Source organism: Coccinella septempunctata, chromosome 6 (assembly GCF_907165205.1).
Source record: "Coccinella septempunctata chromosome 6, icCocSept1.1, whole genome shotgun sequence".
Taxonomy (NCBI): Eukaryota; Metazoa; Arthropoda; class Insecta; order Coleoptera; family Coccinellidae; genus Coccinella; species Coccinella septempunctata.
Window position 1 is genome coordinate 19,664,452 of NC_058194.1, and position 12,788 is coordinate 19,677,239.

A 12,788-nucleotide genomic window follows, 5' to 3' on the forward strand; every position below is an offset into this window, starting at 1 on the left:
GGACAAGTCGTTAAGTATACAGGGTGTTTTCAAAGGTGAGGCTTTTTTTTTGACAGAAGGTAGAACTCATCAAAATAAGTCGTTTAACCAAAAATTGTCTGTATAAAATATCCAAGATGGCTGAGATACAACCCCTAGAAGTTCGACAAAATTTCATTGAATTTCAAGTACAGGACTGTGGAAGGTGACTCCGGCATCGCAAAAACGAAACAAAGCATAAAAATATGGCTGGACATTGGACAATGATGGGTTCAGAACCAAGTTCATCGGATTAGATGCATCAGGTAACTTTTGAGAGAATCATAATTATTGTTGTATCGTGCAATTTAGGGTGAAAAAAAATTAAGAAAATCGAAGCAGTTTCTTGAAAGTGCTTATGTTAGTTATGTTGAAAAAGTGCTATGATGTTTCCCCATTTCATCCCATTTTTACGACGATTGTTGAAATGTTCGAATAAGAAGATTGTGATGCCCATTGTGAAAAAATTAGTGAATAATTCAGACGAATTTTATTGGTGAGATTTTGAAATATATTCTATTTTTTACACTTGTGTCTAAAGTCTCTTCTGTCAGTTGGTATCGAAATGAGCCATTTCATGAAATCGTGTAAGTTACTAAAAAATAATGAGAACAATTATTCGGCAATCCTTAGTTTCCATTTTCATTACCACGTAAATATCGAACGAGCGAATATCCTAAACGAAACCACATGGTCGAATCAGGCGATAAGTTTTTTCTCACTGCTTTGCGATAATTCAGCTAACAAACGGTCGTATTAAGATCTATTTCAGTTATCATCTTCAATATTTTTTTAACTTTGTCATTGTGAAAGTTTTGTATAGGTGATTTTTGGTGAAACGCTTCATTTTGACCAGTTCTACCTTTTGTTGAAAACAAAGGCTCACCTTCAAATACACCCTGTATAAATTTGTAAGCCGTTATATAGCTCTAATTTTGTGAAGTCTAGGGTGAGAGTAGGTAGATATTTCTAGCAACCCTTGTCCAAGTATCTTTAAATTTGAAGATTCCTTCTTTGTTTTCGGTGAATATAAATTTGGAAAACGTGTAAAAAAACACTGAAAACTAAGATATAACATACGCAGAATATTACTCGAAAAAGACTTCCCCCTTCCAAAAAGCCTTCAGTAAAAAAAAAATAAAGATGTCGATTCGAGAAGAACTTTGTAATTCGAAAAAATCACTATTTATTCATTGTTTGAGCAAAATATGTAAGGAATATGTCCAAGGCAGAAGAAAAAAAACTCATAGGTAAGAACTATTTAAATTACCAAAAATATTTTAAAGGAGCAGTAACAATTTCCAGATAAGGTAACCAAATAATCTCATCCAATAAAAATATTTCGAACCCTTATCTCAAGAATATTGACAAGATGATCGAAAAAGGTATTGGTTGCCCATTTGGAATTAATATAACAGGCTTCCAAAGAGCTTCCATTAATTTATGTCGTCCTAGACAGACGACAAAGTCGTTCCGTAAATGGATATACAAGTGAATCATGGTGATAATTGCTCAATTATGCATTCCGCACCTACGTAACAGCTCTTCCACATAGGAAAACAATTGACTTATTATTTCCATCGACAAGGATAACCATGTGAGCAAATGAAAAATGGTAGACTACAATGCAGTGCTAGCGGAAAACGTAGCTGTAATAAAAATAGATCTGAAATAACTTTTTCCACATTTTTTTTAGTAAATTCGATCACACTTCGAATACCATGTTTCCTAGCTGTGTTTCACTATTATAATAGCGTCTTCATGTGCATGAAGATCAACCAAACGTGTAGTGGTCGATGTACGAGGGTTTTCAGAGAGTTTGCTTTAATATAATTCCACTATTGTTGTTGTTACTCTTCGGTTCTACAGTCTACCGTATAATATTCGTAATTTGACACTCGATAATTGGCAGTTTTCATAAAATTCCAACCTCTAATTGAAAATTATTTATGGAAATCATTTTCCTTTTTTTATCCACCTCGTGAAACAAATGTAAAATTTAGAATAGCTTTATTCTTCACAAGAAATACCCTGGTACCTAATTTTTGTAAATTCGACACGCTAATGAATTATTGACCGCATTAATAAGGTGGTAAACTATTATACTTTCAGGAATAACAATTTTACAATTTCATGCTTGTTTGAACTATGGAAGGGGTGTTTTCGCCTCATCTTTAGTAAATACCCCGTATAATTCGATTCTTAAAAGAAACTATCACTTCTTTAAAATTTATAAATTGACATTTTGTCTGCCCAATCTGAAAAAGTGATCTAGTAGAAGTTACTCACTTTTCAATGTAATTATATACTGGCTATCAAGTTTTTCAAATGACCCCGTACATGTGTACAAGACAACATGAGCATTTTATCAGTTATGTCCATTACAACAATACTATTCTTGCGATAGATTATGAGTTCATTTACTCCGAGTGACTATGCATTGCGGACAATTACTCCAGATTAATCATTTAGGATGTTTTCAAATTAGAAGGTTCTATTCTCGCAAAATAATCGTGAGAAGTTATTTCTGTCCTCATCTTATAACTGAATCAAGGATGGATCTTGGATTTTGACAGGGAAATATGTACTCAAAAGACAAGAAATACATTGCAAGTTCCTCTAAAAAAGGAAAATTTCTTCATATCATTTTGGTTTTCTGAATTATTATTATTTCTATATATTTGAATAATGAATACCCTGGAACCTGATATACAGGGCTGTAAATGAATTGTTTTGAAAAATGTAAGGGGTGATTCCTTGTCGAAGAATAATTTGGACCTTTCATATACCAATGTAATATTTTTTGAGCAATACCTGCTCAAAAAGAGCTCCCTGGAGATGGTACCTAAAAAAAAATTCTTGATAGCTTGATTCATTTTAAACAAATATAAGGTCTCTTGTAATTTCCTTATCTATGAGGATTCAAACACTCCTCAAATAAATACACATAATCGAATATTTTTCTTTACTTTCACAGGTAAAATGCAGAGGTACCGAGTGGAGAAATACTAGGTAGGTACTCCAATCTCTGCCAACTTTTGATCATTTGGACTGTTACCCTTTATCCTATTTAAAATCTGTACCATTTCTACCGTAGTAACATATTCCGTACATGAGACAGTGGCGGTTCCACGAGTGATTTTGTGTGGGTATAAATTTTCTGTACTTGTTGATATAAAATAAATAGGTACCTATATCTTTATAATTAATTGTAATATGAGCTATATGTTTTGAACAAAATTACTCTTTAAATTATTCTTTTTTGAAGAGGGAAATAAAATCACTTTTTGATATTCGTAAAAATATTTCTCTCGTGTTATCAATGGGGGGTTACATGGCCCCCATGGCTCCCCACTGGTACCGCCCTTGACATGAGACGAAATCAATCTCATCTCGAACAGGTTCACGTTTTACCTATAGACCCCCAAAGAACATACGTATATCGATACGATTCATGAATAAAATACCCATCGGAATGCCTGAAGAAGAGAAAGTGCACGGAGCATGTAGCACAATTGCGTCCCAGATACTGCAATACTGCATGCATATACCTCCAATATTCGGACAACCTTTCACACCTCCCTTTCGAAGCTGGTGCACGGTTTTGACGTAATCGTCATTTGTATCAATCTCGTTATGATTCGAAACAAGCCATCTGAAACGAAACTATTGTTGCTACTTCCTATACAGTTTTACGGTAGAGACCACATCCATAGTACGATCGAGGTTGTATAGAAAACTGATACGAGGATATACATATTGAAAAATTCTTAGCCTACTATAAAACCAAACAAAATTTCAATGACAAAATATTTTATTACTCAACATATTCTCCTCTTAAATGGATACATTTATTATAGCGAACCTGCGCAACGTCTCTAGACCTCCCATAAAAAAAGTTTCTTCTTGCTCTGCAAACCAAACCTTCACAGCTTTTATTACCTCCTCGTTGGAAGAAAATGTACGACCTTTTAAACTTTTTTTTTTCAGTTGAGGAAAGAGATGACAGTCGGATGGAGTCAAATCTGGTGAATAAGGGGGGTGTTCTAGTAATTCAAACCCTGAATCACGAATTTTTTGCATGGCAACATGAGATTTGTGCGCAGGGGCGTTGTCCTGCCAAAATAAAACACCCTTGGATAGCTTTCCGCGTCTTTTCTCCTTAATTTTTTTCCCGTAGAGTGGTCAGTAATGTCGAATAGTAATCTCCCGTTATTGTTCTACCCGAGGTTCTACCCTTATCCAAAAAATCAATCATGATGACTCCATGGCAATCCCAAAAAACTGAAACAAGGACTTTTCCAGAAGATTTTTGTACACGAAACTTCTTTAGGTCTTGGAGAGTGTCGCCATTCCATTGCTGCTTTGTTTCTGGATCGTAGAAATGTACCCAAGTCTCATCCATAGTAAGGCTGGAAACGCACCGGATGCAACATTTTGTTGCGAGACGTTGCGCATCATTTTGTCTCGCAACAAAATGTTGCAAGCTAAAATCTAACTATCTTTCGCTTGCAACATTTCGGTTGCAACAAATTTTTCCTAGTGTATTTCTGAAGTTTGACAGGATCACACGTATTTCGACTTTCGTGTTTTCGAGGTGAATTAATTTGTATACGTATAGAAAATGGACCCGAATATCCTTATATGGCAATTTCTTCAATTACTGGAACCTGAAAAGAAGATTTGAATACATCCTTTAAACAAAAACAGAAACATACTGGGATTCATTGGAGAGCTCAGGAATGATCCAGAGAAATTTTATAATTATTGCCGAATGAACATCGAAACTTTCGACCATCTTTTGAGTTTAATCAAAGAAAAAATTCGCAAGCAAGATACGAATTATTATTATTATTCATATTATAATTATTATTCATTATTATTATTATTTCTGAGAGTTTGGAAGTCATGCAGACTCTTAAGAAATGACCTATAGTATATAACATTACTAGCAAGGTAATGCGTTACCTTGCGTGTTGTATTGTTTTATATTTTATTTGTTTCTCATTTGTAATTAGGTTAGATAAATTCCAAAAAAATCTCAATAATTTGTCGCAAATGTCGTAAGCTTGCCATGAACATGTCTGTTTATTTTTCTTTACATTTGTTTTGGCGAAAGCGAAAATGAATGTACCAAAAGAAATTATTCAGGCAGCCAGCAGTGTAGCTTCAAGTTCATTACCTGCAAAATCAGCTTCAAGGTACGAGCAAGAATACGACGACTTCAAAAAGTGGCAAAACAAAAATAGTGTGATTGGGGTAACTGAAGATGTTTTGTTGGTCTACTTGAATCAACTAGATTCAGCCCTAATACTTTATGGGCAAAATGGTCTATGCTGAAAAGCTGCTTGGAAATGAAAGAAAATGCCCCTGTTCGCAGGTTTGTTTTCCTTGAAAAATTTATTGAAAAATATGACGTTTAGTTGTCATTTGCAGATTTCAAAAGGTAATAGCGTTTCTGAAACGAAAAAATGAGCGTTATACGCCAAAAAGGGTCAAGGTATTAAGTAAAGAAGAGGCTGAACAATTTCTTTTACATGCTCCTGATGACCAGTGGTTGCTGGCGAAAATTGTAACAATATTTGTTATTTTTGGATGTTGTCAATATGACGAAATTCTCTCCTTAAACATAAATGATGAAAGATATGGGAAAATACATTATTGTGACATTGCGGCAAACAAAAAATTTAACAACAAGAAGATTCACCATAACCGATGATGACTGCAGCTTCAAGCCCTGCATGTTATACAGAAAATATGTAAATCTTCGGCCTCCTGGGACAGAAAGCCTAAGATTTTTTTTGACATACCGAAATGGAATGTGCATTTCCCTTAATGCTGGCCAGCACACTATTGTTGGTGTCCCAAAGCAAATAGCGCAATATTTAGGTTTAAAAAACCCAGAGTTATACACCGGCCACTCTTTTCGCAGGACTTGAGCCACTATGGTTGCGGATTCGGGTGGAGATATTTTAGCACTAAAGCGTGCAGGAGGGTGGAAGAGCACCGAAATTGCGATGAGTTATGTCGATGATTCGGTCAATAAAAAATCGAAATGTCTAGCAAATTATTTGGTAGTAAGGAGAGTACAAATGTTCTGCAGTCCTCGAGTTCAGCAGTTTCTGAGTCAACAGATGGTTCATCATCATCAGTATCAACTCTTTCATCATCAAAAATCTGTGTTACTGGAAATAACAATTGTACCATGATTTTCAACATATATGACGATAAAACAAAATTTTCTATTGTAAATAATACTACTAACTTGTAAAAATTTTGCAAGTTTACTGTCAGTTTTACAAGTTAGTGACTTGATAAAATAAACTTTCTTGATTAATATTGTGTTTTTGGAAACTGACGTTTACAAATGAGAAACAAATAAAAACATTAACTGCACTGAATCGTACAGGTATACATTTTCTTGCATTTGTGACGCAATGAGATACAGTATGCCTCATAATGTAAAAGCAAAAAGTGACCTAAATCAACTATTGACTAAAGTATAGTTTGTATTATTTCTACTCATCATCTGGACAACAGAACTTGGATCAATAGATCAATCCTCTAGTATGTTGCAAGGTGAATGTTGCAACCTCTTCGGCAGGGCTGCTTCGCCTTTTTGTTGCGAAACGTCTCGCAACATTGCAAGCAATGACTTTCTTCCCATTTCATTCTGAAGGGAACGAGAAGCTTGCAACATCTCGAAACAAAATGTTGCATTCGATCATTTCGAACCTTCGGTAGAGCACCTACTAAATTTGATGCGAAACACCTCGCAACATCTTGCAACATCTCGCAACGTCTCGCAACGTTTCGAACCCGTGTTGCAAGCGGTGCGTGCCGTCCCATTTGATTCTGAAGAAAATGCGGAGCTTGCAACATCTTGCAACATCCCGCAACGTCTCGCAACAAAATGTTGCATCCGGTGCGTTTCCAGCCTAACAATTCGGTTTAAGAAGTCTACATCGTTTTCAAATCGAGCACAGATCGAACGCGATGCTTCTACCCTTGCACTCTTTTGGTCAGCATTCAAACATTTGACTGTCCATTTTGCAGAAATTTTTCTCATGTCCAAATTGAAGTGAACTAAATGATTAATTCGACGGTCTGATAAAATCATGTCATGAACTGCATCGATATTTTCGGGGACTGACACAAAAACTGGCCTTCCCGATCATCTTCAATGGAAAATTTACCTCTTTTGAAGCTTGCAGTCCAATTTTTCTCGGTCGCATACGAAGGACATTGATCACCAAAGGTATTAAACATATTTTCGTAAATCTGCTTACCACTTAACCCTTTCAAATACAGGTACTGGATGATGGCTCGATAGTCCAATTTTTCGATTTTCACAATTTCGGTGGACATCTTCTTTCTCTTAATTTATTGCGTAACTCTGGTTCACTTTTTTGACCTCAAATTTCACACTGACACTTCTAATGAGTTATTGTTCGTTGCTATGGTAACGTAATATTTTTTTATGCATGGAACTGGTCTAGGCTAACTAGATATCAATACATCCTCGTACATTAGGCCGAGCATTAGGCTTGATATTCGTTATGCCTTCATCAGAACAAGGACTTATTGGCTTTTGCAGATCAGTACTCGCACACATATCGATAATTATAGGTGGGTACTTGTATGGCGAAAAGATTGAAAAGAAAGATATTAACTCGGATATTGACGACTGATGTAAATTTCATCATTCAATAATTTGAAAAACGCTCTATCGTGAGGAATATATATGTGAAAATATTGATGCATTAATAACAACGAGTGGTTTCATATCTTGTCAACTGCACCGACTGCTTGTAGGTGAAAATTCGATCGCACTCGAAATATAGTGCCCCACAAAATTTAAGGAAGTTTATTAATTTTGTGACGTTTTCTTAAGTTGCCGATTCCTGCCCACCAAATGTTCATTTATGAGAAATCAAATGTTAACTCTCATCAATCTGAAGGTTTTTTCGCCTTGTTAGATAACTTTATCAATTTGTGGCAAGTTCTTACTCGTAGTGTGCTTTTCTAAAAATTTTGGATGAGTTATTGTTTTACGTTCTTACATCAAGTCTTCGAAACAGTTTGATGAAAACTGTATTATTTACCCCTTCTTTGTCATATTTCTGCTGTGTTTTTTTGTTTCAGATATAATTTAGAGATGGAGAGAGAATAAAGAAATTTCAATGTCAATGGAAAGGAAGCCCTTCTTTTACTGAACTTCATTTTCCAATTTTTTGAGTGAACTGATCTTGTACTACAAATACTTGAAACTGTGGAACTTAAAAAGACAAAGGCCCAGTTGCAGGAAAGTCCATTAAGATTTGATGTCCCATCAAAATTTAAAACTGTCATTTTTGAAGGGGAAAATGGAGGATTATGATTTTAATGAAGAATTAAATTTTAATTGACTTTCCTGCAACTGGACGATAGGGAAAAAAATGAGTTAGATAAGTGCGAGGATAAGTGAGTAAACATTGAGATTTTTCCGAGGATTTCTCATGTTCAAAAAATCGGTGAAAAGAATGGAAGCTTTTGAACGAGCTTTTGAAGCAGTCCCAAATTTTCTGAACTTCCTCAACTTTTGTGGAGCAGTATAATTCCATCTGAAATACCTTTTCGAATTCAGTCATCCAGAAAACTCGAGGAGGAAGATTGCGAGAAACGATGCGCTAATTTGAAAACTGCTGACGTCAAATGAATATTGCAATCTGCGCTAGGGAAAGTCAATATACATAAATTCCAAAGCTCATGCCTTTCAGTAATTACTAGGATTGACAATTAGATAAGCTTCTACCTCTGAACGAAGGGTTCAGCCGAATGTTATCGATTTTGCTCCTCTTCGATACTGCTCAAAATAAAAATGGGGTTATATGATAGAGATATTGTGAGGTTAGTTTTGATGATTTCTCGATTGTGATGCTATTGAACCACATGCAATTTTGTAAGATTTCTAGAAAATTTTATTGCAGTCGATTCAAACTGATATGGAATGCATTGTATACTAATGATCAGATTTTTTTTAACCTGGAATTGATCGTAAGTTTTTTAATATTGGATATTTTCTCGGATATTTTACGTAGTATCCTGAGCCTGAGTTAAGAAGGGCCGAAGGATTGGATGTAATCAATAAAGGGTAGTGAATGAGCCGTTTTGAACTATATAATAACTCGAGAATCCCGACTTGACTATCCATTTATTCATGCAATTTGACTGTATCAGTGTTTGCTTTCTATGCATAGGTATCATCGTTTGAAGGCCACTAACTTTTAAACTGATAAAATGCTTCTAATACCATCGTCGTCAACTACGTTCATCAACATACCAAAACATCAAAAGAATCCCATCCTGTTGAAAAACAACTTAATTTCATTTGAATGTAATAAAAGTAGCGTACAAAATTCATATTAGGTATTTACTGTTTTGTAGATAAAAACGCAAGTCCGGTAAAAATCGGTTGAGCCAATCCAGAGATTATACCTAGAGACGCAAATTTTAAAAAGACTGTGTTTAAAATTTAGTATTCGAAAATTAAAGGCAGACACTTCTTTCTTTAATACCTGATATTTTGACTGGATATAATTAATTTGAACATTGTTTAATTCATTAATTTCACTATGTTGAGTTTGAATTTCTGATCACCGTGACAGATTAGTTCTTGCATTTCTGTTTTCCTCATTTTTGAACTTGGTCATCAGCTGTATATATTTCTTGACTTGGAAAAAGCTGTATGGTTCACAGTAATTTAGATTATTGTAATAAATTTGGTTTTAAAGTACTTGTTATCGCTACCACCTTAGATAACCCCGAACTCTGTCTCCGACTAGTAGGTACCTGGGTGGGTTTGCTATTCCTCCCTATTGAAAGAATAGCTGGCGCTTGAGATAAAACCCTTTTGCGAACTAAACCCGTAACAAAATTGGCAGACAGTTTTTTCTCATAAATTCACTTTACATCAGTAAGAAGAATAAGAACCTTATAGACTAATAGAAACTCATTCAAATTTACCTAAAATCTTAGTGAGTATTATTTAGAAATTTCATCATATTTTGCTATCTGAAAACAACTTCCCTCTTAAATTGGGATGGGATGAAAACCTACTGAGATAAATTATCTATTATTGTGATCGAGATTGTGATTGTTGTATCATAATAAACCGTTAGATAAAGCTCTATTGAAAATATTTTCATTTCCCAGATCATTATATACATATCCTCACTACGTCCTAATTCAAATCTTTTAATGAGATCATCTTCTGAAATATTCAAATTATTACCTACACAAATCTATCCAATTGTTACATGTTCCGAATAAAGATTTTGAATTATTCATTATATCATGTTTCAACAATGATGCTTTGATATAATATAGGTATTTAAAATTATGTAGATACGATATGTTGAAATATATCTAGTTTCATTTTCTTCATAACTACTGCCGGTCAATAGCCGATTTCAAAGGATATGTAGTTTCAAGGAAATCAAAAATTTATTTTCGATATCAAACTCAATCAAAACTGAAAGAAAAATATTGACTGCTCTGCAGGTTTGAAGCGAGGAAAGTACAGGAAAATACATATGTAAGTATTCGATAGATTGTGAATTTTATATCTTTTGAACATTTTGTTGTTCCTATTCGACAAGTTACACATATATAGCTAGGTCGAGAGCTACGTATTTATAGCTTTTTTTTAACACTTTTACATATTATAAAATCATACATAGTATACAATGAGTGGCCATTTGAAAACGAATCAGAGCTGAGATCAGAGCCATTTATAGTCGAATTGGCCACATTCGATGAAAATCGAGATGAAAATGCTTGAGACGAGGCTTGAGATCTTCTTTCTTGAAAAGTACTTCGTTCTTTTGGAAAACTAATTCTCAGAGTATATTTATCAAATTGAAGTTGAACTTTCTTTCAATTTTCCGTTCAGGTTACATATTTCACTAATGAATTATGCGACAAAAAGTGCCTTTCCTCGAAAAATTCAATTGAACTCGAAGTTTTGACATCAAGGACATTGAAACATGCAAGGTCTTCAGCCAATTCTTCAGCTTTATCAGGGGCTTTATCATATTACTATAGAAAAGAAGCATTGCTTACAGTCCCCAACAATTAATAAGAAGAATATTCCTGACTTTCGCAAACTTGGATACGATATCTGGGAATTTAGATATAATAACCATCACTGATGACTGGAAAAGTATTCTTCATCGAATAATGCCACTCTTGAAATTTTCTATTTCAGTTTCCTGATCATAAATTAGTTGTGAAATCGGTTATGAGGAAATTCACGCAAGGACTAGAATGATCCAAGAATCAATTGTATATATGTATACATATATAAATATAGGAGGATGTCCTACAAAAATTCGAGTTCAGATATGCAAACACCTAATGAAACTTCGATGTAAAAAATGCTCGAAAAAATGGCTTCTTAACAATTATTACAACGTATAAATTGGTAAAAACAAAGAACAAGCCTACGATTATCTGAATTCATTTAGAAAAAGCTTTCAAGTAATATTCAATTCCACATTGTCAAATAATCAAATTGTCGATCAAATTCATATGCATATGATATACAGGGAGTCCCAACTAAATTACACCCTCGATTACACCCAATTGATTCATTCAAAACACATATGGTTGGATGGATGAGAATAGGTATGAGATTAAGGCATCCTAAACAATTTGAAATAACCAAAGACTCAAAAAAATTCTTTTTTTATGTTATCATTGATATCTGCCGCAATGGTTCTGAATTTCTTAGTATTTTCGTACAAAACCTATTATTGTTATTGATGAATTCGAGGATGAATTTCTATTCAACAATAAATTCTGCTCGTTCTTATTAACTTTTTCCTATTATTTACCATATATTATCCATAAATAACATATGAGTCTATGTTATTTCTATCGTAAGATAACATAACCTAACCTAACCTAACTTATTAAATGATAAATAGTTTTAATTGGGCAGGTATTTTTCCTGCTGTATTGTCCCAGATTTCGGGAATTTTTTTACCGTTAAAACCATCATCATTTCAATTACAAATAGCATGAAGGCTCTAGGTCAGTTTCATTCAATTCGCTTCTCTGAAAGTACTTTAAAAGGCCTCAATTTATACCACTTATTCTTAATTACGTTGGGATTCAAGAACATTGGCACTTTATAAATGAACAATTATAGGGCTCCTCACCTTCTATGCAGACAACGTGATCCCTAATCTGTTGAGCAACTGATCCGTCAGGAATAAGATCAATCAGATCGTATATTGCATAAATGGAAGGATGCACACTTTCGAATCTCTGAATCTCTTGCCTGATGGCAAGAGAATTGTTCAAGAAAGGCTGAAAATGCGCTCTGGAATTCATCGTCATAACTCAAATAAACATTGCCGATACAAAACAAAAACACTAGAACTCAGGTTCACAAAGGAAACACTTTATTTTCCACATAATAGTACAAGAAAAACTTGGAACACTTAAACAGAAGGAAGTCATTCAATCAGTTCGTTTAACTTAGTTTATTATTGGAAATTAAACAATTCACAACAACAGGAGAGGTTAGGAATAACAGGTACATTTGAGTCTGACACTATAACACTCCTACTCTCGCTATCTGTTTGAACACCTATCTTTACCGCTGCTGAGCATGCCCTCGGAATGGAATGGTTTAAGGTTTTGCCATCTCGTATCACTTTGCCTATACTATCAAAGAACAGGTCATGTTATTTCAAAGAAGCAATGAGAGATGGAGCGGCAGT

At 34.4% G+C, this 12,788-nt stretch overlaps 1 protein-coding gene across 1 annotated transcript in view; it reads right to left on the reverse strand.

Moving 5' to 3' along the window:
- The window catches only part of LOC123314703 (centaurin-gamma-1A), a 185,907-nt gene extending 173,259 nt beyond the window's left edge, over nucleotides 1–12,648 (reverse strand). The window contains exon 1 of the mRNA XM_044900006.1: nucleotides 12,222–12,648. Coding sequence (XP_044755941.1) covers nucleotides 12,222–12,402 — 181 coding nt within the window. The 5' untranslated portion in view covers nucleotides 12,403–12,648. The remainder of the gene's footprint in view (nucleotides 1–12,221) is intronic.
- Nucleotides 12,649–12,788: the final 140 nt, after the last annotated feature.